This window comes from Anolis carolinensis, chromosome 1, assembly GCF_035594765.1.
Source record: "Anolis carolinensis isolate JA03-04 chromosome 1, rAnoCar3.1.pri, whole genome shotgun sequence".
Classification (NCBI taxonomy): domain Eukaryota; kingdom Metazoa; phylum Chordata; class Lepidosauria; order Squamata; family Dactyloidae; genus Anolis; species Anolis carolinensis.
The window spans coordinates 364,273,523-364,299,223 of record NC_085841.1 but is presented as its reverse complement, the minus strand read 5'-3'; the positions used below and the strand labels follow the sequence as shown (position 1 = coordinate 364,299,223).

Here is a 25,701-nt window from a genome sequence, read left to right as displayed (position 1 = left end):
AGAGGAAGAACAGCCACCAATGGACGGTGAAGCAACAGCTCTCCCTGTGGCCGGAAATCGTGAAGCTGGAAGATGTTTAAAAAAAAATGCCTCTGTGTCTGTCTAAAACTGAATGCTGTTTGTCTATTGGCATTGAATGTTTGCCATATATGTGTTCATTGTAATCCGCCCTGAGTCCCCTTCGGGGTGAGAAGGGCGGAATATAAATACTGTAAATAAATAAATAAATAAATTTATATTTCTAGGTGCGAAGATCACTGCAGACGCAGACTGCAGCCAGGAAATCAGAAGGCGTTTCCTTCTTGGGAGGAGAGCAATGACCAATCTTGATAAAACAGTGAAGAGCAGAGACATCACGCTGGCAACGAAGGTCTGCATAGTCAAAGCAATGGTATTCCCCATAGTAACCTATGGATGTGAGAGAGAATTGGACCATAAGGAAGGCTGAGCGAAGGAAGAGAGACGCTTTTGAACTTGGGTGCTGGAGGAAAATCCTGAGAGTGCCTTGGACCTTGGCAAGAAGATCCAACCAGTCCATCCTCCAGGAAATAATACCCAATGGCTGCTCACTGGAGGGAAGGATATTAGAGGCAAAGATGAAGTATTTTGGCCACATCATGAGGAGACAGGAAAGCTTGGAAAAGATCACAATGCTGGGGAAAATGGAAGGAAAAGGGAAGAGAGGCCGACCAAGGGCGAGATGGATGGATGGGATCCTTGAAGGGACTGGCTCGACCTTGAAGGAACTGGGGGCGGTGACAGCTGACAGGGAGCTCTGGCCTGGACTGGTCCAGGAGGTCACGAAGAGTCGGAGATGACTAAACGACTGAGCAGCAGTGAGCAGTCAGGCATTATTTCCTGGAGGATGGACTGGCTGGATCAGGGGTCCCCAAACTAAGGCCCGGGGGCCACATGCAGCCCATCGAAGCCATTTATCTGGCCCCCACAGCGGTGGCGGCTCCCACCTCCTCCCTCGCCTGGTGCGCACCTTCCAAAGCTTTGCTTGTTTATAATGGTATTTTACTTATTGTTGAATTAATAATTAATTATTAAGGAGTGGTCTGCTAGTGCTTTTGGTGCACAATGCAGAAGGGGGTTGGACTAAATGGCCCAAGGGGTCTCTTCCAATCTTCTTTATTATTATTATTGACACAACGACATTGTATGACACCGCAAACAAAATAGATATGCTGGATTTTGTATCACAAAATCACAAGTCGAACACTTCTCAAGTGTCTAGGACTGTGTGATGTATTTTCAGATGATGCATGCAGATCCCAGTAGGGTGGCCTTTTGCAGTTGGCAGATCGTAATTTTGTCAATGTCTATTGTTTCCAAATGCCGGCTGAGATCTTTTGGCACGGCACCCAATGTGCCCATCACCACCGGGACCACCTGTACTGGTTTCTGCCAGAGTCTCTGAAGTTCGATCTTGAGATCCTGGTAGCGGCTGAGTTTTTCTTATTGTTTTTCATCAATTCAACTGTCCCCTTGGATGGAAACATCAATAATCCAAACTTTTTTCTTTTCCACAACTGTGATGTCTGGTGTGTTGTGTTCCAGAACTTTGTTATTACAGTAGAGTCTCACTTATCCAAGCTAAACGGGCAGCAGAAGCTTGGATAAGCAAATATCTTGGATAATAAGGAGGGATTAAGGAAAAGCCTATTAAACATCAAATTAGGTTATGATTTTACAAGTTAAGCGCCAAAACATCATGTTTTACAACAAATTTGACAGAAAAAGTAGTTCAATACGCAGTAATATTATGTTGTAATTACTGTATTTAGCACCAAAATATCATGATATATTGAAAACATTGACTACAAAAATGGTTTGGATAATACAGAAGCTTGGATAAGCGAAGCTTGGATAAGTGAGACTCTACTGTATTATTATTATTATTATTATTATTATTATTATTATTGACACAAAGACTGCCGATCTCTGGGCCTGAATATATTGCACAAGATTTCCCTAGCCTAAAATGATGCATTTTAATATATTGGGTTTATGGTTCCCGTCCCCTTGATCTGGTCATGTAAGTGTTATTTATTGTATTATTTTACTTTGTTATAATTGTATTATTTTACTTTGTTTAATAATGTGTTATTATGTTGTTATGTAATGTTTGTGTTGCTTTCATGACTAAACCGCCCTGAGTCCCATCCGGGAGATAAGGCGGTATATAAATAAAGTTTTATTAAAGACACAGTATAACACAGCAAATGAGATATACATGCTGGATTTCGTATCACAAAATCACAAGTTGAATATTTACCCAACATTTAGGACTGTGTGATATATGATGATGATGATGATGATTATTATTATTATTATTATTATTATTAACAACATTGAAGCGGGGTGGCCATCTGTCAGGGGTGCTTTGCTTGTGCTTTTGGTGCACAAAGGTAGAATGGGGTTGGATTAAATGGCCCAAGAGGTCTCTTCCAACCCTCTTTATTATTTTTATTATGATTACGATTAACATCGAGGCTGTATTTGTTCCCGTTTGGGGTTTTTTTACTTCAAAATAAGAGATGTACAATGTGCATAGGAATTTGTTTATAGGTTTGTTTGTTTTTTTCAACTATAGTCCGGCCCTCCAACGGTCTGAAGGACCGTGAACTGGCCCCCTGTTTAAAAAGTTTGGGGACCCCTGTATTAGACCGAAGAGAGTGTTAGTCTGTATGCAACAAAGAAGAGACTGAAACAAAATGCTTTAGAGAACTCTCAACCAAGAAGAAATGTCTCTGCCAACCTAACAGTTCAAAAACTTGCAAATGTGAGTAGATCAATAGGTACTACTTTGGCGGGAAAGGCACTCCAAACAGTCATGCCGGCTACACGAACAGAAGGTGACAATGCAGACTCCTTGGTTTGAAAGTAGAGAACAGTACTTCCCTCTGCATTGCCGGAAATGAAAGGAGAAGCCTTTGCCTTTGTCTGTATATGTGTGCCTGATTGTATTTTAACGAGGCATTGAATGTTTGCCTTTATCTGTTTATGTACTGTAATCCGCTCTGAGTCCCTTTGGGAAGGTGGAATATAAATTTATTATTATTATTATTATTATTATTATTATTATTATTATTATTATTATTATTACTATTACTACCTGTATGCTGAATACATGAAGTATGTAAATAAATCACCAATGTTACTTTTAACGAAGACTAGCTATTTTGGGTCTCTTGAGAGCGCAATCTAAAAGCAATATATTTTATGGGAGACTTGATGTTTTTGCACAACTGAAATAACATTTATGAAGATCTGCTATATATTTTGTGCATTGACATATCTTTTGTTCCTGACAGTTCAGAGAGATAACCAGGTACTTCAGTCTAACAACTGAGAAGCCTAATTTGCCTTGCATGGATACTAGTGAATATTTACCACTACAGAGAAGATTCCTACAAATGAGTATTTAACTCTTCTCAGGAAGATCATACATATACAAAAGATTATGATTATTCTAAATAGTGTGAGTTCTGGGTTGTTGTATGTTTTCCGGGCTGTATGGCCATGTTCCAGAAGTATTTTCTCCTGACGTTTCGCCCACATCTATGGCAGGTAGTGAAATACTCTCTGGGTCGATTTCACTGCTCCACCCCAAAGGATTCAGAAGTTCAAGTCTGGATTAATTCACAGGATTATCTACAGAACGCTCCTTTCTTGGGCTCTACTATAGACTCACGGCAAGACCCTGGAATTGAATTAATACGGATTATCAGGTGCCACTACTCAGCAGTCACAATAGGGGCCCTGTCATTTAATTACAGATTAATTTACAGTAATTAGCGCATCATTGTTCACACACCAGCATATAGCGTAGATGGGCCAAAAAATTGCATTGTGGATGGGTTGATCCACAACTGCTGCTACCCCTCTATAAAAATAGGGTCAGAAGGGACTTCCACTTCTCTAGGCATTTCTATATCTTCCAGTGTAATTCTATGGTTGATTGATCATAAAATCGCACTTAGAGGATCTAGAAATGCATAGAATAATGATATGATCAATTTACCATAGAACTGGACTGGAGGACCTGAACATGTATAGAGAAGCGATCTCTCTGGACATTTCTAGGACAACATCTATACTGCTGTATTATACTCGAGTATAAGCCGACCCGAATATAAGTCGAGGCACCTACTTTTACCACCAAAAAAAACTGGGAAAACATTGACAGCCGAGGGTGGTAAATTTCAGAAATAAAAATAGATACCAATAAAATTACATTAATTGAGGCATCAGTAGGTTAAATGTTTTTGACTATTTACATAAAGCTCAGATTTAAGATAAGACTGTCCAACTCTGATCAAATCATTATTCTCATCTTCTTCAATGTAAATGTGCTTATGTATCCTTTTACTAATAATAGAGTAAAATAATACATGTAATAATAATAATAATAAATACAGGAAAATAATACATGCAATAATAAATAGAGTAATATAATAAATGCAACAATTATAATAAGATCAGAGTGAAATAATCTTATTATTATTTATTAATAATAATAAAAATAGAGTAAATGTAATAGTAGCAACAATAATAGAGAAAAATAATAAATGTACCATATATTCTCGAGTATAAGCTGACCCAAGTATAAGCCAACCAGGACCCTCACCCGGGTATAAGCCGAGGGGGGCTTTTTCAGTCTTTAAAAAAAGGGCTGAAAAACTAGGCTTATACTCTATTATATACTGTAGTTTGAACTGCATTGAACTATATTACTGTATATGGATACTAGCTGTGGCAAAGTATGGTCATATGGGAAATAAAGTATCTTATATTATCTGCTTAGAACTGGATTATATGAGGCCCCTTCTACACAGCTGTATAAAATGCACACTGAAGTGGATTATATGGCAGTGTGGAGTCAAGATAATCCAGTGCAAAGCAGATAATATAAGATTATAAATGGGTTATATAGCTATGTGGAAGGGCCTTGAGTCTGCACTGCCATATAATCCAGTTAAAATCTGATAATTTGTATTTTATAGGCAGTGTGGAGAGGCCTAAGTGAGGCCTAACTCTGCCTGTGCCCTGGGCTGAGTGGGTTGCTAGGAGACCAAGTGGGCTTAACCTTCTAACTGGCAGCAATTTGATAAAAACAATTATTCCTCTCCCTCTAATTAGGACTTTATTTTTCTTTTCTTTTTGTTGTATGAACGTAGAGGCATGGATGAGGGGTTGTGCTGCCACGTTTAGTGTTTCTGGGATGTGTAGTTTTGTTGTTTTGTCCTAGGCCGAAATTTCATTACCCTTTTATATATATAGATATCATGCAATTAAAACTGCATTATGTAGCAGTGTAGATGAGGCCCTCCAGAGCTATTATAAGGTCAGCTCATCATAGAATCTTGCTGGAAGACTTAGAAATATATAGAGAAGTGTTTTCTAGGGATTACATTTTAATTTACTATCACATTTTTTGCTCCTGCTTTAAAAAAGGTTCCAAAGTGATATATATATATAGTGTGATTTTTTTAAAGCATTTTTATGTTAAAAGTTTGTTGTCAGTCTTCTTAGTGGTCAGCATTCAATAACATTCAGCCATGGCAGTTGCAGTGGTGTCAAACAGAATTAATTCTACAGTGTAGATGCATTGTTTACAAATCAGAGCCAAAAATGGATTGCATCTTTCAGAGAGATTATGTGGGAAAGTTGAGAAAGAAATTCATGGGAAACAGAATGATTTAATGGGCGTCTATTAAACAAGTTGTTTACCTTAAGATCAGTTCAGGCAACACAGAGTGAGACGCTAAGTCTGAGTTCTCTTGTTTCTGGTTCAAGGTAATCTTTGGTTTTGGATTTAATATATTCTGGAGATTTTCTGTGTTCCTGTTCGTGTGCTCCTGTTCAAGTTTTACTAGTTATACCTTTCTGATTGTGGACTTAATTCTGTTTCTGTGATCCCTTGCTGTTCCTGGACTTTGCCACCTCTGGAACTTTCTGAGACATTTGGATTATTATTTGGTTCTCACCTTTTGCTAAATCTTTTTGGATTATAAATCTTCCTTTCTTATCCCTGATTTTATATGCTTTTTATACGTTTTTGTTTTTTTTACAATAAACTGTCTGATTATATTCCTGTGTTTCCAGGTCTGGAGTGCAACAATAAGGAGGAAAGTGGGAAATGAAGGGAGAAACTTTAAAAGAAGCTGAAAAACTGGGATGAGAGATGACTTTACCAAATTAGGACATATGGAAGATATGCAAAAAACTAGAAATGACTGCCAAGGTATTCCACAGTGTAAGTAGGTGGTGATCCAGCTCCCAACTTAGCAGACCCTAAAAGTCAGAGACCCCAAAAATGAGGCCCAGCTGGATGACCTCCCAATATTTGACTTCAGTAGCAGGAAATCCCGATTGGGAAGCCTTGCCTGGAGATGACTTGCCTGCAGATGACTGAATGACTTCATCTCCTGGCTTCTTCCTGCCTGGGGGCATCCTTTGTTCAGAGTCGTTAGTTGCCCCTGATTGATTCATGTCTGGAACTCCTCTGTTTTCAGAGTGCTGCTTCTTATTTACTGTTCTGAATTTGGAGGGTTTTTTTTAATACTGTTAGCCAGATTTTGTTCATTTTCATGGTTTCCTCCTTTCTGTTGAAGTTGTCCACCTGCTTGTGGATTTCTATGGCTTCACCGTATAGTCTGACATGATAGTTGTTGGAGCGGTCCAGCATTTCTGTGTTCTCAACTAATATACTGCATCCAGGTTGGTTCATTGAATGCTCTGCTATGGCTGATTTCTCAGAACAGTAAATAAGAAGCAACACTCTGAAAACAGAGGAATTCCAGACATGAATCAATCAGGGGCAGCTAATGACTTTGAACAAAGGATGCCCCAGGCAGGAAGAAGCCAGGAGATGAAGCCATTCAATGCCAATTAAGGTGATTAATTACAACATTCAGACTGGCCTCCAACTCCAACAACACAATGACAATAAAGCTATTCTATTCTATTGGCTTTGGGACCTGTCACATCACACTCCTGACTGGTGTTCATCTTGGGGGTCCATTTGGAGGCCAGCGAGACCCCTTCCTGTGCCATAGTGATAAGAATGTCCAAGGATGGGTGTGTTGTTTTGGGGAAGGCATTTAATTGCGTTGTGGAATGACAATACAGCTATTCTGTTTATTTATTTATTTATTATTTACAGTATTTATATTCCGCCCTTCTCACCCCGAAGGGGACTCAGTGCGGATCACATTATATACATGTAGGGGAAACATTCAATGCCCATAAGCACATCAAACAGAGACCGAGACAGACAGACGCAGAGGCAATTTAACCTTTTCCTGAGGGGATGTTCTATTCTGGCCACAGGGGGGAGCAACTGCTTCATCATCCACTGTGATGGCACTTCCTCATTCCAACATCGTAAATTGGTTAAGCTTGCTTCCCCACTTTTATAAGTGGTACCTTATTTCCTACTTGATAGATGCAACTATCTTTCGGGTTGCTAGGTCAGCAACGAGCAGGGGCTATTTTTTTTATTTTTAATTGACAGGTGCTCACCCCGCCACGGGCTGGCCTCGAACTCATGACCTCATGGTCAGAGTGATTTATTGCAGCAGGCTGCTCAACAGCCTGCGCCATAGCCCGGCGCTGTTCTATCCTATTGGCTTTGGGAGTGGCCGCATCACACTCTTGACTGGTGGTTCATCTTGGAGTCCATTTGTAGGCCTGTGAGACCCCTTCCTGTGCCATAGGGATCAGAATGTGGAAGGATGGGTGTGTTGTTTTGGTGACGTGTGCTGGGCAAGGCATTTAATTGCATTGTGAAATGACAATAAAGCTATTCTGTTCTATCCTATTGGCTTTGGGAGTGGCTGCATCACACTCCTGAACTCGAGTTCATTTTGTGGGTCCATTCAGAGGCCTTAGACCAGGGGTCCCCAAACTAAGGCCCGGGGGCCGGATGCGGCCCTCCAAGGTCATATACCTGGCCCCGCCCTCATGTATAATATAATATTTTATATCAGTTTTAATCATATAATACTAATAATAATACCCTATAATAATATTAATTATATGTTATATATTACATATAATATTACAGTATAGTGGTATGGTTCAATATAGTAATATATAATGCTAATATTGTGCTACGCTTATAATATAATATATTTTATGTACATACAGCTACTCTGAGTCCCCTTCAGGGTGAGAAGGGTGGGATATAAATGTAGTAAATGAAGAAATAAATAATTTTAGACTTAGGCTCACCCAGAGTCTGAAATGACTTGAAGACATGTTGTCGACCGCGTTTCTAGGGGATCAGGCCCCTTAAGAAGAGAGCCGATCCGGTCCTGAGAGAACGGACCTTGGCGGAGCCAATAGGAGAATATGAGCCGCAATACAACCTGGAGCCGAAATGAAGAAGGTCCGCCAAAGTTGAAGGAAAATCCGCCAAGGAGTCTTTATTGAGCGATTCAGCTGAAAAGGACACTAGTGGCGATCATTCAGCCTACTAGCATATCATATATTCAAAATAAAGCCATATTTATACAATGTTTCGGTCTGACAGCCCCTTGAATTTCCCGCCCCGCTCCCCCGCCCATCTGATCGCGGATAGGCTAGAAGGTCGAACGAGGCGGGCTTTCGTTTCCCGCCTTGCTCTGTTGGCCCAATAGGGAGCTGCTTTTTGTCCCCACTCGAGCCAATCAGGAAGGAGAAGGCGGGAGTTATTGAAACAATGAAGTGACAGGGCAGGAAATATCATATTAATTCCTGCTAGACCGATTTCTAAAGGGATTAATGACAGCAATCAAGGGTTCCTGTCACGTATACAGATTTTAGATATGCCTTGGGGTGTCAGAGGTGGAAGTAAGGATGGGTAGTAATGAGCCATATTTACAGGCTCCACAGGGCGCCTTCCTGAGGTGTCCTGGAATTTCCTTAGGATGAGATATGACAATGTTTGCCTTGGGGGCGAATCACCTTTTGTTTTTGGGAAGGGGAAGCCTGGGTCATAGGAGCTGGGGTTCATGTTGGGGTCAAAATATTTCCCATTTGATTTCATGATTTGACAATTATATGAAATAAAATGAAAAATAAAATAAAGTTGGAATATAAACCCTGCTGGGAAAAATACATATTTTCCGGGGATCCTAAAGAGTACAAATACATATAGGCAGATAGATAGATTTCATGGAAATAAGGGAGAATCCATAAAAGTGAGTTACATTGCATAAAGGGGAATCATGAATGATATAAACAATTGAAAATATCTGATAATGTCACGACCCAGGCTGCAGAGCACCAATAACCATACACAGAGGCCAGAATCTATCTAATATCTTTATTGAAGGAATATATAAAGTTAATAAAAACAAGTGTAGAAAATAGTTCAGAATTAGACCTTTCAGGAAAGGTCAGAATTAGTCCAAAAAAGCAATGTCCAATAAGAAATATTAAGGTCCAAAGTTGTAATCCAATAACCGAAACACTCACTTTGCCAAGCAAAGTGAGGGGAGATGACAAGGTCCTTTAGTCCATGAAACTTGAGCGAGGCTAGGAAGTAACTTGATACTTAAAACAAGGCTTGAACGTGGAACAAGGTAACTAAGAACAAGAACAAGGTCCGTGGAATAACTTGATAAATCCGTGGAACAAGGCAAGGATTGATCCTGGGAAACAAGGCAAAGTCCGTAGATAAACAAAGGCTGGGAAGCAAGGCGAAGGCTGGATAGCAAGGCAAGGCTTGAGCAGGAGCGAGGCTTGAACCGGAGCGCGCTGTCCAGACACAACTCGCTCCGTAGGCTGACGAATTGACTCCGCGAAGTTACTACGCGGGTAAAACACCTAAATAGAGTCTAGCTTTCCCGCCGAAGCAGTTCTCTGGGAATCAGAACCGAAAGCTAACTCTGAGACCAGATGTGAGACTCCCCAAAGATTCTCACGAGAAGCAGTCTTAATTGGCCACATTCTTAGCTGCAATCCTCGCACTCCTGCGCGAAGCTGAATCCAAACTTCTCTGTTGTTTACAAAACTCCCGGCGCAAGAATACGGGAGAAGTAGGCTCTGGGCTTGTTTGACATACTTCTGGGAGACAACTTTCTTGCAGGTGCAAGGTTCCCAGATCTGCCTGGGAAAGATCTGGCTGAGAGGAATCCAGTTCAGACTGGGAAGGTAAAAAACCCAAGTTTTCATCTTCATCAGGAATTACAATGTCCTGAGCAGGACTACAAGGCCCATGGGTCATCACACTATCCCCCTCCTCAAGGCCCCTCCCAAACTGGGGCCCTCTCCCCGAGGCGCGAGGTCGTGGTTTGGTGGGATAGGTCTGATGAAAGCGACGGGTTAGATCAGGAGCATGGACTGTGGAGGCGTCTTCCCAAGAGCGTTCCTCAGGGCCAAAACCCACCCAGTCAATGAGATATTGTAGGCGGCGGCGGTGAAAGCGAGAATCCAAAATGTCCTCAACCTCGAACTCCTCCTCCCCATTCATCAAAACAGGAGGGGGGGCCGGTTGGTCTGTATCAGGTCGCACACCATCCGCCGGAAGGAGCAGGGAACGGTGAAACACGGGGTGAATGCGCATTGAACGCGGAAGTTGGAGTTTGAAAGTCACGGGGTTTAATTGCGCCACCACTGGATAGGGACCAATGAAACGGGCATCTAACTTCCGGCAAGGGCGGTGGGAGGGCAGAAAGCGAGTGGACAGGAAAACCCGATCTCCTACCTTGATTTCGGGGCCCGGCTGGCGATGTTTGTCAGCGTGGCGTTTATAGTCCTCCTTGGCTTGGTCCAGTTGCTGGAGCAAAAGTTGTTGCACCGCTGTGAGTTCCTGCAGCCAATCCTCTGCTGCGGGAACCTCTGAAGTTTCAATGACAGGGGGGAAGAAACGTGGATGGAAGCCGTAGTTTGCAAAGAACGGCGTTTCTTTTGTAGAAGCTTGAACTCCATTGTTGTAGGCAAACTCAGACAGTGGTAACAGAGAAGCCCAATTGTCCTGTTGATAGTTTACATAACAGCGAAGATACTGCTCCAAAGTGGCATTGGTGCGCTCCGTTTGCCCATCTGTTTGGGGATGATGAGCTGAAGATAAGCGAGAGTCTATGCCCAATAGTTTTTGTAGTGCCTTCCAAAAACGAGAGGTGAATTGAGATCCACGGTCTGTGACTAAACTCTTGGGCAATCCATGTAGTCTGAAAACATGTTGAAGAAATAGATCCGCAGTTTCCTTGGCCGTGGGGAGGCCTTCGCAGGGAATGAAATGGGCTAACTTGGTGAATAGGTCCACCACCACTAAGATCGTGGTGAATCCACAGGAAGGTGGTAGGTCAGTGATGAAATCCGCGGAAATTATTTCCCATGGGCGAGATGGGGTAGGAAGGGGGTGTAAAAGTCCTGAGGGCTTCTCCCTTCGTATCTTGGAGCGCTGGCATACTGGGCAGGTGTTGACATATTTTTCCACATCCTTGCGGATCTTGGGCCACCAAAAATCCCTTAGGATCAAATGCATAGTTTTAAATAGTCCGAAGTGTCCTGCTGGTTTGCAGTCATGACACAGACGAAGCGCTTTTTCCCTGCCCGGTCCGGGTGGGATATAAACATGATTTCTATAGCAGAGCAGCCCATCTTTAAGCGAAAAGGGGAAATGCAGACCTTGGCGAAGTTGGTCCTGCGCCCAGGCATCTGCTTGCTGACTAGCCCTGATTTCTTGAGCACAGATGGGTCCTGGAGTAGGGGAAGTTGAACCAATGGGAATGGATTTGGTGTTCCCCACCGTGAGCGTGGCAAAGTTCTCAGGTTGTAGCAGTTGGGATTCAAAGGTCTCCTTGCGTCCTGCAGCGTATTCCGGTTTACGTGACAGGGCGTCTGCTTGCTTGGTTTGGGCTGGGGTCACATAATGGATCTGAAAGTTGAAACGTTCAAAGAATAAAGCCCAACGTTGCTGCCTCTGATTTAGTTTGCGGGCAGTTCTTAGATGTTCTAGATTACGATGATCAGTGTGGACTTCAATGGGAAATTTGGCCCCTTCTAGCCAATGTCTCCAAGTTTCAAAGGCTGCCTTTATGGCCAGTAGTTCTTTTTCCCAAATGGTGTAATTCCTCTCTGGTGTGGTTAGTTGACGAGAATAAAAGGCACAGGGGTGGAGGTGATCTCCCACCGGTTGTAAGAGTACAGCCCCAATTGCCACATCAGAGGCGTCCGCTTGCACCACAAAAGGGGTTCCAGGATTTGGGTGCTGTAGAATTGGCTGGGAGGTGAATAGTTTCTTTAGTTGCTGGAACCCTTTCTCTGCTTGATCAGTCCAGCGGAAAGGCTGCTTTCCACGGATGCAGCTAGTGATGGGGTCGGACCAGCGGGCAAAATCTGGAATGAACTTGCGGTAGTAGTTCGCGAACCCCAAGAAACGCTGCACCTCTTTCTTGTTAGTTGGCGCCCGCCATTCCAATACTGCTGAAACTTTGGCTGGATCCATGGAAAGCCCTAGAGGCGAGATGCGGTAACCAAGGAAATCTACCTCTTGTAGATCAAAAGCGCATTTTTCCAGCTTGGCATAAAGTCCATGATCCCGCAATCGTTGTAACACCATTTTGACGTGGTTCTCATGTTCTGATTGTGATCTGGAAAACACCAAAAAATCGTCCAGGTAGATTATCAAGAACCTGTCTAGATAGTCCTGAAAAATGTCATTGACAAAATGCTGGAACGTTGCGGGGGCTCCGCATAAACCGAAATTCATAACTCGGGACTCAAATAATCCGAATTTGGTCTGGAAGGCGGTCTTCCACTCGTCCCCTTCCCTGATGCGAACTAAGTTGTAAGCCCCCCGAAGATCCAGCTTGGTGTAAACCTTGGCTCCTCGAAGCCGATCCAGTAGATCCGAGATTAAGGGCAGGGGATAGCTGTTCCGCTTGGTGATATTGTTCAATGCTCTGTAGTCCACCACCAAGCGTAGTTCCCCTGACTTCTTCTTCACAAACATCACTGGGGAGGCGGCTGGGGATTGAGAGGGTCTGATGAATCCCTTGCGAAGGTTTGTCTCTAGGAATTCCCTGAGAGCTTCTTGCTCTGGTTCAGTCAGGGAGTAGAGATGCCCTCGCGGGATCGGGGCCCCCTCCACCAAGTCAATGGCACAGTCATAAGGTCTATGTGGGGGTAATTTTTCGGCTTCTTTCTCATTGAATACATCCCAATACTCGGAGTACTTCTTTGGCAAGGTGATGATGGGCTCGGTGTCTGTGGCATGGCATACCTTGGCTACGAGGCAATGGTTTTGGCAGTACGGTGAAGCAAACTGCAGTTCTCTGTTGGACCAGGAAATGTTAGGGTCGTGGAGAGTCAGCCATGGAATTCCCAAAATCACAGGGAAATGGGGGACCTCGGTAACAAAGAAGGAAATCTCTTCCATATGTTCCCTTATCCACATCCTGGTGGGTTCCGACCACTGACTTACGGGGCCCGTCTTGAGGGGACGGCCGTCTATGGCTTGCACCACACGGGCATTCTTGAAATCATGATATTGTAATCCCAGAGAGTCGGCATACTCTCTATCGATGAAATTGTTGGTAGCTCCAGAGTCTATCATGGCGTGGATCATGACGGGTCCCCTTTTTGCTGACCATAATGTGACCACGAGAAGGAACAGGACCCCGGTTGGCGGCTCTTGGATGGATTTTTTGACCGGGTTGGCGAGCCTCTCTACACCCGGTCGTTGGCTTCCCCCGCCGGCTGTGTGCCAGTCGGCTCAGACGCCTTCGTCTCCGTGGAGGACGCCGCCGCAAGACGGGCGGCAGGCTTCCCTTTGGCTGGGCACTCTCTGGCGAAGTGGCCCCCGTTCCCGCAGTACCAGCAGAGGTTTAAGCGTTGACGACGGGCCTTCTCGGCGGCATCTAGTCTGGGACGCACATTGCCCAACTGCATCGGCACCTCCTCGCCTCCTCTGGGGTATGGGGTTGGCGGTGGGGGTCTCCACACCGGACGTGGCTGAACGCTGGCGGGAGCGGGGGGTTTTGCCCCGGCTCTACTGCCCTGGCCTCGAACCCACTGTTTTCTGTTGGCAATCATGACTTCAGCCCGTAAACATTGATCAATGAGTGCCTCGAGGGTCTGGGGAGGATCCACCTTGGAGATTTCTTCCAGCATTTCAATGTTGAGACCCTCCCGGAATTGTCCCCTGAGGGCTACATCGTTCCAGCCGGTGTTGTGGGCCAGCACTCGGAACTCGGCTATATACTGAGACATAGGTCTGTCTCCTTGGAAAAGGCGACGGAGTTTGTGACCGGCTGCCTCCAAATTGTCCTCGATTCCCCAAGTCTCCTTGAGGTGGTCCAAGAAGTGTTGCGCTGATCTTAGGTGTGGAGAGGCTTGGTCGAACAGTGCCGTCGCCCAGCTGGCCGCTGGCCCGTCTAGAAGACTGTAAACCCATGCCACTTTGATGTCTTCTTGGGGAAACTCGGCAGCACGGGCCTCCAGATAAGCTTGACATTGGCGACGGAAGACATGAACCTTAGAAGCTTCTCCAGTAAACTTGGTTGGCAACGCCATGGCCGGAAGACGAACTCCGCGTTCCTTCAAACCCCTTATTTCTCCATCCTGTGCATTGAGCTTATCACGGATTCGGTCCACCTCTTCCTTGTCGATGGTGTAGGTAATCGGCTGGCCGCTCGGCCCAGGTACGACTCCGGTAGACATTCTGGCCGAGGTTAATTGGTGCTTAGGGTGGCGGAGTCAAACTGTCACGACCCAGGCTGCAGAGCACCAATAACCATACACAGAGGCCAGAATCTATCTAATATCTTTATTGAAGGAATATATAAAGTTAATAAAAACAAGTGTAGAAAATAGTTCAGAATTAGACCTTTCAGGAAAGGTCAGAATTAGTCCAAAAAAGCAATGTCCAATAAGAAATATTAAGGTCCAAAGTTGTAATCCAATAACCGAAACACTCACTTTGCCAAGCAAAGTGAGGGGAGATGACAAGGTCCTTTAGTCCATGAAACTTGAGCGAGGCTAGGAAGTAACTTGATACTTAAAACAAGGCTTGAACGTGGAACAAGGTAACTAAGAACAAGAACAAGGTCCGTGGAATAACTTGATAAATCCGTGGAACAAGGCAAGGATTGATCCTGGGAAACAAGGCAAAGTCCGTAGATAAACAAAGGCTGGGAAGCAAGGCGAAGGCTGGATAGCAAGGCAAGGCTTGAGCAGGAGCGAGGCTTGAACCGGAGCGCGCTGTCCAGACACAACTCGCTCCGTAGGCTGACGAATTGACTCCGCGAAGTTACTACGCGGGTAAAACACCTAAATAGAGTCTAGCTTTCCCGCCGAAGCAGTTCTCTGGGAATCAGAACCGAAAGCTAACTCTGAGACCAGATGTGAGACTCCCCAAAGATTCTCACGAGAAGCAGTCTTAATTGGCCACATTCTTAGCTGCAATCCTCGCACTCCTGCGCGAAGCTGAATCCAAACTTCTCTGTTGTTTACAAAACTCCCGGCGCAAGAATACGGGAGAAGTAGGCTCTGGGCTTGTTTGACATACTTCTGGGAGACAACTTTCTTGCAGGTGCAAGGTTCCCAGATCTGCCTGGGAAAGATCTGGCTGAGAGGAATCCAGTTCAGACTGGGAAGGTAAAAAACCCAAGTTTTCATCTTCATCAGGAATTACAATGTCCTGAGCAGGACTACAAGGCCCATGGGTCATCACAGATAAGAACGAAGTTCATAACATCTGGGGAACCCGATATGGAAATTCATAAAAGTGGAGTTTTAGCAGCATGATTTTACAATTCATGAAGTTGTTATCTCTTGCCTCAGAGTGCAGGGATAATCCACAGTAAACTCCAGTAAAAAAGTCTCAATCACCTTCTACTATAAATATATGGAATATAGAACATAAAGTCTTGACTTTTGAACTATCTTTTACAAAGTCCTGGAGGGGAGGGTGGTCACCTCGATCACAGACACACAACAACAACAATCCTAATTAACCTGACTATCTCATTTGCCAGAATCAGACCCACACTTCCTATTGAAAGCCTGATACGTAGGTTTATATTGGTTAAAATTGTTTTCATTTTTTAAATATTGTATTGGTCTTTCATTGTTATTGTTGTTGTTTTGCACTACAAATAAGATATATGCAGTGTGCATAGGAATTTGTTCCTTCCCCTCCCCCCAATGATAATTTGGCCCCTCAACAGTCTGAAGGATTGTGGACCAGCCCTCTGCTTTAAAAGTTTGGGGACCCCTGCCTTAGACCCTTAGAATGTCCAAGGATAGGTGTGTTGTTTTGGTGACATATGCTGGGGAAGGCCTTTAGTTGTGTTGCTCAATGTACAATGACAATAAGGCTATTCTCTTCTGTCCTATGGGCTTTGGGAGTGGCTGCATCACACTCTTGACTGGTGGTTCATCTTGGGGTCCATTCGGAGGCCTGTGAGACCCCTTCCTTTGCCATAGTGATCAGAATGTGGAAGGATGGGTGTGTTGTTTTGGTGACGTGTGCTGGGCAAGGAATTTAATTGCATTATGGAATAACAATACAGCTATTCTGTTCTATCCTATTGGCTTTGCGAGTGGCTGCATCACACTCCTGACTAGTGTTCATTTTGTGGGTCCATTCAGAGGCCTTAGACCAGGGGTCCCAAAACTTTTTAAACAGGGGGTCAGTTCACGATCCTTCGGACCGTTGGAGGGCCGGACTATAGTTGGCCACTGAGCAACAACAACAACAACAACAACAAAGAGTGTTGGAAGAGACCCTTTGGGCCATTGAGTCCAATCCCCTTCTGCCTTTGTGCACCGAAAGCACAAGCAAAGCACCCCTGACAGATGGCCACCCAGCCTCAATGTTAATAAATAATAATAATAATAATAATAATAAAAAGAGAGTTGGAAGAGACCCCTTGGGCCATTTAGTCCAATCCCCTGCTGCCTTTGTGTAACTAAAGCACAAGCAAAGCACTCCTGACAGATGGCCACCCAGCCTCAATGTTAATAATAATAATAATAATAATAATAATAATAATAAAAAGAGAGTTGGAAGAGACCCCTTGGGCCATTTAGTCCAATCCCCTGCTGCCTTTGTGTAACTAAAGCACAAGCAAAGCACTCCTGACAGATGGCCACCCAGCCTCAATGTTAATAATAATAATAATAATAATAATGGTTGGAAGAGACCCCTAGGGCCATTTAGTCCAACCCGCTTCTGCCTTTGTCCACTAAAAGCACAAGCAAAGCACCCCTGACAGATGGCCACCCAGCCTCAATGTTAATAATAATAATAATAATAATAATAAGAAGAAGAAGAAGAAGAAGAAGAAGAATGGTTGGAAGAGAAGAGACCCCTTGGGTCATTTAGCCCAACCCCCTTCTGCCCTTGTGCCAAGGGGGCCGGATAAATGGCTTCGATGGGCCGCATCCGGCCCCCGGGCCTTAGTTTGGGGACCCCTGCCTTAGACCCTTAGAATGTCCAAGGATAGGTGTGTTGTTTTGGTGACATACGCTGGGGAAGGCCTTTAATTGTGTTGCTCAATGTACAATGACAATAAGGCTATTCTCTTCTGTCCTATGGGCTTTGGGAGTGGCTGCCTCACACTCTTGGGTGGGGTTCATCTTGGGGGTCCCCTGGGATGGGTCGCCTCGCCCCCACCCTCCTCTCCTGCCTTGTTCCAGCCCTGCTTCCTCCCTCCTTGTTGACATCCCTGCAGACAGTCTGTCAATAGAGGAGCCCCCTCCTCGCTTGCTTTGCCCCCTCCCTTCCTGCGGTGGGCGGGGCCAGGGGAGGCGCGCTCCCGAGCCCCTCCCTGGGCAGGTGCTTCTCGGGGGCGCGCAGCAGAGGAGGAGGAGGAGGAGGAGGAGGAAGGCGCCTCCCGATGCGGCGGAGCTGAGCCAAGAAGAGACCCCCGCCCTCCCCCCTTCCCTCCCTCCCTCCCTCCTTGAAGGACCCCCGCCCCGAGGAAGAGGAGGAAGAGGAGGAGGAGGAGGAGGAGGCCAGGATGGCGAAGCCTCGCACGGAGAGGAACAGCTGGGGTGAGGCAGTGGCGCAGCCAGGCTTGGCTCGGGCATCCCTCCCTCTCCAGCCCATCTTCCCATTTTGGGGGTCTCCTCCGGGGTCGGGGTGGGGCCCCTTCCTTCCTTCCTTCCTTCCTCCCTCCCTCCCTTCCCGGCCTTTGACAGGTCCGCCAAGCAGCCATTGGGGTCAGGAGGCCGGCCTTTGCCTCCCGGGGAAGCCGCCTCTTGCTGCTGCTTCGTCTCCTGGCTTGAGGAGGGTCTGCTTGGCGCCAGGGTGGCTCCCTTGGGGGGCTCTGCCTTGGGGGGCTTGCTTGGAGCCAGACTCCCTCCCCACGCCTTTGGGGCCCTGCCTTGGAGGCCACGGCTTCTCCTGGACCCGGGGAGCAGCATCGCATCCCTCCGGAGCATTGGCCGGCATCTTTCTCCCAAGGCAGCCGCCTCCCAGGCCTCCTCTCGATCGCTTCTCTTCCTTGCACTGGGTGGGTCTGCTTTTGGGCAAGCTTCTCTTTGGGCCTCTCCCTTCTAGACCACTGCTTCTGCTAGACAGGGCTTCCCAACCTGTGGTCTCTGGACCACCCCGAACTAAAATATGGTCCGCAACCTCATTGTTATTACAGTAGAGTCTCACTTGTCCAAGCTGGCTAAGCGAAGATGTTGGATAAGAAGGAGGGTCAAGCTTCTCTTTGGGCCTCTCCCTTCAAGGCCACTGCTTCTATCTGCTAGGGCTTCTCGACCTGTGGTCTCTGGACCACCCAGAACTAAAATATGGTCCACAACCTCATTATTATTACAGTAGAGTCTCACTTGTCCAAGCTGGCTAAGCAGATATGTTGGATAAGAAGGAGGGTCAAGCTTCTCTTTGGGCCTCTCCCTTCTAGACCACTGCTTCTGCTAGACCAGGGCTTCTCAACCTGTGGTCTCTGGACCACCCAGAACTAAAATATGGTCCGCAGCCTCATTATTACTACAGCAGAGTCTCACTTGTCCAAGCTGGCTAAGCAGATATGTTGGATAAGAAGGAGGGTCAAGCTAGACCAGGGCTTCCCAACCTGTGGTCTCTGGACCACCCAGAACTAAAATATGGTCCACAACCTCATTATTATTACAGTAGAGTCTCACTTGTCCAAGCTGGCTAAGCGAATATGTTGGATAAGAAGGAGGGTCAAGCTAGACCAGGGCTTCCCAACCTGTGGTCCCTGGACCACTCAGAACTAAAATATGGTCCGCAACCTCATTATTATTACAGTAGAGTCTCACTTGTCCAAGCTGGCTAAGCAGATATGTTGGATAAGAAGGAGGGTCAAGCTTCTCTTTGGGCCTCTGCCTTCTAGGCCACTGCTTCTTTCTGCTAGGGCTTCCCAACCTGTGGTCCCTGGACCACCCCGAACTAAAATATGGTCCACAACCTCATTGTTATTACAGTAGAGTCTCACTTGTCCAAGCTGGCTAAGCAAAGATGTTGGATAATAAGGAGGGTCAAGCTTCTCTTTGGGCCTCTGCCTTCTAGGCCACTGCTTCTTTCTGCTAGACCAGGGCTTCCCAATCTATGGTCTCTGGACCACCCCGAACTAAAATATGGTCCGCAATCTCATTATTATTACAGTAGAGTCTCACTTGTCCAAGCTGGCTAAGCGAATATGTTGGATAAGAAGGAGGGTCAAGCTAGACCAGGGCTTCTCAACCTGTGGTCCCTGGACCACCCAGAACTAAAATATGGTCCACAACCTCATTGTTATTACAGTAGAGTCTCACTTGTCCAAGCTGGCTAAGCAGATATGTTGGATAAGAAGGAGGGTCAAGCTTCTCTTTGGGCCTCTCCCTTCTAGACCACTGCTTCTGCTAGACCAGGGCTTCCCAACCTGTGGTCTCTGGACCACCCCGAACTAAAATATGGTCCGCAGCCTCATTATTATTACAGTAGAGTCTCACTTGTCCAAGCTGGCTAAGCGAATATGTTGGATAAGAAGGAGGGTCAAGCTAGACCAGGGCTTCTCAACCTGTGGTCCCTGGACCACCCAGAACTAAAATATGGTCCACAACCTCATTGTTATTACAGTAGAGTCTCACTTGTCCAAGCTGGCTAAGCAGATATGTTGGATAAGAAGGAGGGTCAAGCTTCTCTTTGGGCCTCTGCCTTCTAGGCCACTGCTTCTGTCTGCTAGACCAGGGCTTCCCAACCTGTGGTCTCTGGACCACCCAGAACTAAAATATGGTCCACAACCTCATTGTTATTACAGTAGAGTCTCACTTGTCCAAGCTGGCTAAGCAAAGATGTTGGATAATAAGGAGGGTCAAGCTTCTCTTTGGGCCTCTGCCTTCTAGGCCACTGCTTCTTTCTGCTAGACCAGGGCTTCCCAATCTATGGTCTCTGGACCACCCCGAACTAAAATATGGTCCGCAATCTCATTATTATTACAGTAGAGTCTCACTTGTCCAAGCTGGCTAAGCGAATATGTTGGATAAGAAGGAGGGTCAAGCTAGACCAGGGCTTCTCAACCTGTGGTCCCTGGACCACCCAGAACTAAAATATGGTCCACAACCTCATTGTTATTACAGTAGAGTCTCACTTGTCCAAGCTGGCTAAGCAGATATGTTGGATAAGAAGGAGGGTCAAGCTTCTCTTTGGGCCTCTGCCTTCTAGGCCACTGCTTCTGTCTGCTAGACCAGGGCTTCCCAACCTGTGGTCTCTGGACCACCCAGAACTAAAATATGGTCCACAACCTCATTATTACTACAGTAGAGTCTCACTTGTCCAAGCTGGCTAAGCGAAGATGTTGGATAAGAAGGAGGGTCAAGCTTCTCTTTGGGCCTCTGCCTTCTAGGCCACTGCTTCTTTCTGCTAGGGCTTCTCGACCTGTGGTCCATGGACCACCCCGAACTAAAATATGATCCACAACCTCATTATTATTACAGTAGAGTCTCACTTGTCCAAGCTGGCTAAGCGAAGATGTTGGATAATAAGGAGGGTCAAGCTTCTCTTTGGGCCTCTCCCTTCTAGGCCACTGCTTCTGCTGGACCAGGGCTTCCCAACCTGTGGTCTCTGGACCACCCAGAACTAAAATATGGTCCACAACCTCATTATTACTACAGTAGAGTCTCACTTGTCCAAGCTGGCTAAGCGAAGATGTTGGATAAGAAGGAGGGTCAAGCTTCTCTTTGGGCCTCTGCCTTCTAGGCCACTGCTTCTTTCTGCTAGGGCTTCTCGACCTGTGGTCCATGGACCACCCAGAACTAAAATATGGTCCACAACCTCATTATTATTACAGTAGAGTCTCACTTGTCCAAGCTGGCTAAGCGAAGATGTTGGATAAGAAGGAGGGTCAAGCTTCTCTTTGGGCCTCTGCCTTCTAGGCCACTGCTTCTTTCTGCTAGACCAGGGCTTCCCAACCTGTGGTCCCTGGACCACCAATGATCCCCAAGAACTAAAATATGGTCCACAGCCTCATTGTTACTACCACGTTTTCCCGAAAACAAGACAGTGTCTTATATTAATTTTTGCTCCCAAAGATGCTCTAGGTCAGGGGTCCTCAAACGTTTTAAGTGGAGGGCCTGTTCATGGTCCCTCAAGTTGTTGAGGGGCCAAATTATCATTTGAAAAAAATACAAACAAATTCCTATGCACATTGCACATGTCTTATTTGTAGCGCCAAAAAAACCCAAACCAACAACTATTTTATTTATTTATTACATTTATACTCCACCCTCTCTCACATATTAGCATTATATATTACTACTAGCTTTGTCCAGCCACGCATTGCTGTGGCTTATGGGAATCCTTTGTTGGCCAGGTGGAATAGCAGCGAATAGACTTGCAGTCTCAAAGCCTGGCCGTTTTCTGGAGTAGCTGGAGCTTTTTGTTGTATGAACGTAGAGGCATGGATGAGGGGTTGTGCTGCCAAGTTTAGTGTTTCTGGGATGTGTCGTTTTGTTGTTTTGTCCTAGGCCGAAATTTCATTACCCTTTTATATATATAGACTAGCTTTGCCCAGCCACGCATTGCTCTTTATTTACTGTCCTGATTTTAGAGATTATATTGTTCTGTATTATTATATCACAGTAATGATTACATATTATATTGATAATCCTATATTATCTGCTTAGAACTGGATTATATGAGGCCCCTTCTTCACAGCTGTATAAAATGCACACTGAAGTGGATTATATGGCAGTGTGGAGTCCAGATAATCCAGTTCAAAGCAGATAATATAAGATTATAAATGGGTTATATAGCTTGAGTCTACACTGCCATATAATCCAGTTCAAATCTGATAATCTGTATTTTATAGGCAGTGTGAAAGAGGCCTAAGTGAGGCCTAACTCTGCCTGTCCCCTGGGCTGCGTGGGTTGCTAGGAGACCAAGCGGGCGGAGCTTAGCCTTTTAACTGGCAGCAATTGGATAAAAACAATTATTCCTCTTCCTCTAATTAGGATTTTCTTTTTCTTTTCTTTTTGTTGTATGAACGTAGAGGCATGGATGAGGGTTTGTGCTGCCAAGTTTAGTGTTTCTGGGATGTGTCGTTTTGGTGTTTTGTCCTAGGCCAAAATTTCATTACCCTTTTATATATATAGATAGATAGATATTGTCCTATACCACTACCGTAATATTACATTTAATATACAATGTATAATTAATATTATTATATTTTATAATTATTAGTATTATATTGTATTACATTATAATATTATTATCAATATTATATGTATACACAATATATTCAATTGTTACCATAGCACAATATTAGTAAATGAAAGAACAATACAATATTTAAAAATAAAAACAATTTTAACCAACATAAACCTATCAGGATTTCAATGGGAAGTGTGGCCCTGCTTCTGGCCAATGAGATAGTCAAATTAAATAGGATTGTTGGTGTGAAGTCTAAAACTGAGGGTGGGGGCCAGGTAAATGACCTTGGAGGGCTACATCCCGCCCCCGGGCCTTAGTTTGGGGACCCTTGCTCTAGGTCTTATTTTCAGGGGATGTCTTATTTTCGGGGAACAGGGTACTACAGATAATAACACATAATTTTTTCCCTCGGTGTCTTCGTTTTTAGGCCTGTTCCTGGGGTTATAATAATAATAATAATAATAATAATAATAATAATAATAATAATAATAATAATAAATAAACTTTATTTTTATATCCCGCCCCATCTCCCTGAAGGGACTCGGGGCGGCTCACAACAGGGACAAACCCAACAATGACACAACATATTTGACAAAAACTTAAAACATTTCAGCAATAAACAAAATAATATAACGAACAATACATTATCAGAGTAATTAAAAATGAACCGGTGGGGACAGGTTTCATAAAGTGCTATATCATGGGCATAAGTAACAGTGATAAAGTGCCGTACAGTTTTATAAACATAAAGAATTATTCTGATGACAACTCTACTGGGCCTATGTTTTAGACCTAAAATCGTAGATGTTCCAGTGTGCCTTTGAGTAAATAGTCTCACTAGATACTCAGCCTCAATTATACCTCACTGTCATTTACTGCACTTTATCACAGTCCCTTATCCTACAGGTTTAATGGTTTTTTTTAATTGATACTGCTCTTTCACCATATTATGACTGCCCAACACCATCAAATAAGCCCTTCCCAGAATGTTGTCAAAGGCTTTCATAGGCAGAATCACAGGGTTGTTGTGTGTTTTCCGGGCTATGTGGCCATAAAGCCCAGAAAACACACAACAACCCTGCCCAGAGTTCTATGCACAAATTCATACCCTCTGAATTTCCAGTAATTATTACTACTCACATTCTAAATTGCTATTGAGGTTGTTTTATGTTGTTTTATGTAGCAATAATGTTTTTATTTTGTTGATTGTGTTTTAATTCACGTTGATCGGGCTTGGTCCTCATGTGAGCCTCCCCAAGTCCCTTCGGAGAGATGGAGGCAGGATACAACAACAACAACAACAATAATAATAATAATAATAATAATAATAATAAAACTTTATTTATACCCTGCCAGCATCTCCCCATGGGGACTTGGGGCGGCTTACATGGGGCAAAGGCCCGGACAACATTGACAAAATAAACAACAATATAAATACAATTCACAGTATAAAAGATAAAAACAGTAATACAATGTAAAACAAGAATAAAACAGTTGATAGTATCAGTCAACTACCAGGCGCAGATTTATTATCTACTTAGGTGGAGAAACTGGAGCAGCAATGCAAGAATAGAGTGATAAGTTAAGTGCATAGATAGTAATAAAGATATTATTATTATTATTTTATTATGACACAGCAAACAAGATAGATAGGCTGGATTTCGTATCACAAAATCACAAGTCGAACACTTTCCAAGTGTCTAGGACTATTATTATTATTATTATTATTATTATTATTATTATTATTATTATTATTTGGGGTGCTGGTTCAGAAAATCACATTGGATAGACCACATCAGCTTTAGATTATTAAATACAGTTTTCTGTGGCCGAGCAGATGGCGACTACTGGATGGCATATGTTCTGTATCAGAAACTAGAGCTGATGTGGTCTATCCAAGGCAGTTTTCTGAATCAGCACCCCAAATAACCAAACTGAATCTAAAGTTGACCAAAATCAGATTTGTAACCCTTTTGGTACTAATGTTGGAGAGTGGTCCCTGGTCAAAGTGTTCCCGAGTCAAGTGGTGCTGGGTCAAAAGGGATTCAGTTCGGTGATTTGGCATACTAATTCAGAAATCTGCATTGGATAGACCACATCAGCTCAAGTTTCTAATACAGAACATATTTATTTATTTTATTTTATTTATATACCGCTCTTCTCCCCCAGGGTTGCCATCTGCTCACCCACAGAAAACCATATTTAATAATCTAGAGCTGATGTAGTCTACCCAGTGCAGTTTTCTGAATCAGCACCCCAAATAACCAAACTGAATCTAAAGTTGACCAAAATCTGATTTGTAACCCTTTTGGTACTAATGTTGGAGAGCAGTCCCTGGTCAAAGTGGTCTCCAGTCAAGTGGTCCTGGGTCAAAAAGGATCCAGTTTGGTGATTTGGCGTACTGATTCAGAAAACTGCCTTGGATAGACCACATCAGCTCAAGTTTCTAATACAGAACATATTTATTTATTTTATTTTATTTTATTTATATACTGCTCTTCTCCCCCAGGGTTGCCATCTGCTCGCCCACAGAAAACCATATTTAATCGTCTAGAGCTGATGTAGTCTACCCAATGCAATTTTCTCAATCAGCACCCTAAACAACCAAACCGAATCTAAAGTTGACCAAAAACTGATTTGTAACCCTTTTGGTACTAATGTTGGAGAGCAGTCCCTGGTCAAAGTGGTCTCCGGTCAAGTGGTCCTGGGTCAAAAAGGATCCAGTTTTGTTATTTGCCATGCTGATTCAGAAAACTGCCTTGGATAGACCACATCAGCTCAAGTTTCTGATACAGAACATATGCCATCCAGTGGTTGCCATCTCGTCGCCCATAGAAAACCATATTTAATAATCTAGAGCTGATGTGGTCTACCCAATGCAATTTTCTGAATCAGCACCCCAAATAACCAAACTGAATCTAAAGTTGACCAAAATCTGATTTGTAACCCTTTTGGTACTAATGTTGGAGAGCAGTCCCTGGTCAAAGTGGTCTCCAGTCAAGTGGTCCTGGGTCAAAAAGGATCCAGTTTGGTGATTTGGCGTACTGATTCAGAAAACTGCCTTGGATAGACCACATCAGCTCAAGTTT

General features: G+C 44.3%; 1 protein-coding gene across 1 annotated transcript in view; it reads left to right on the top strand.

Moving 5' to 3' along the window:
* The first annotated feature begins 17,769 nt into the window (after window positions 1-17,769).
* The window catches only part of atl1 (atlastin GTPase 1), a 61,539-nt gene continuing 53,607 nt past the window's right edge, over window positions 17,770-25,701 (top strand). Inside the window, exon 1 of the mRNA XM_062968710.1 lies at window positions 17,770-18,003. Within this exon, the coding sequence (XP_062824780.1) occupies window positions 17,970-18,003 (34 nt within the window). The 5' untranslated portion in view covers window positions 17,770-17,969. The remainder of the gene's footprint in view (window positions 18,004-25,701) is intronic.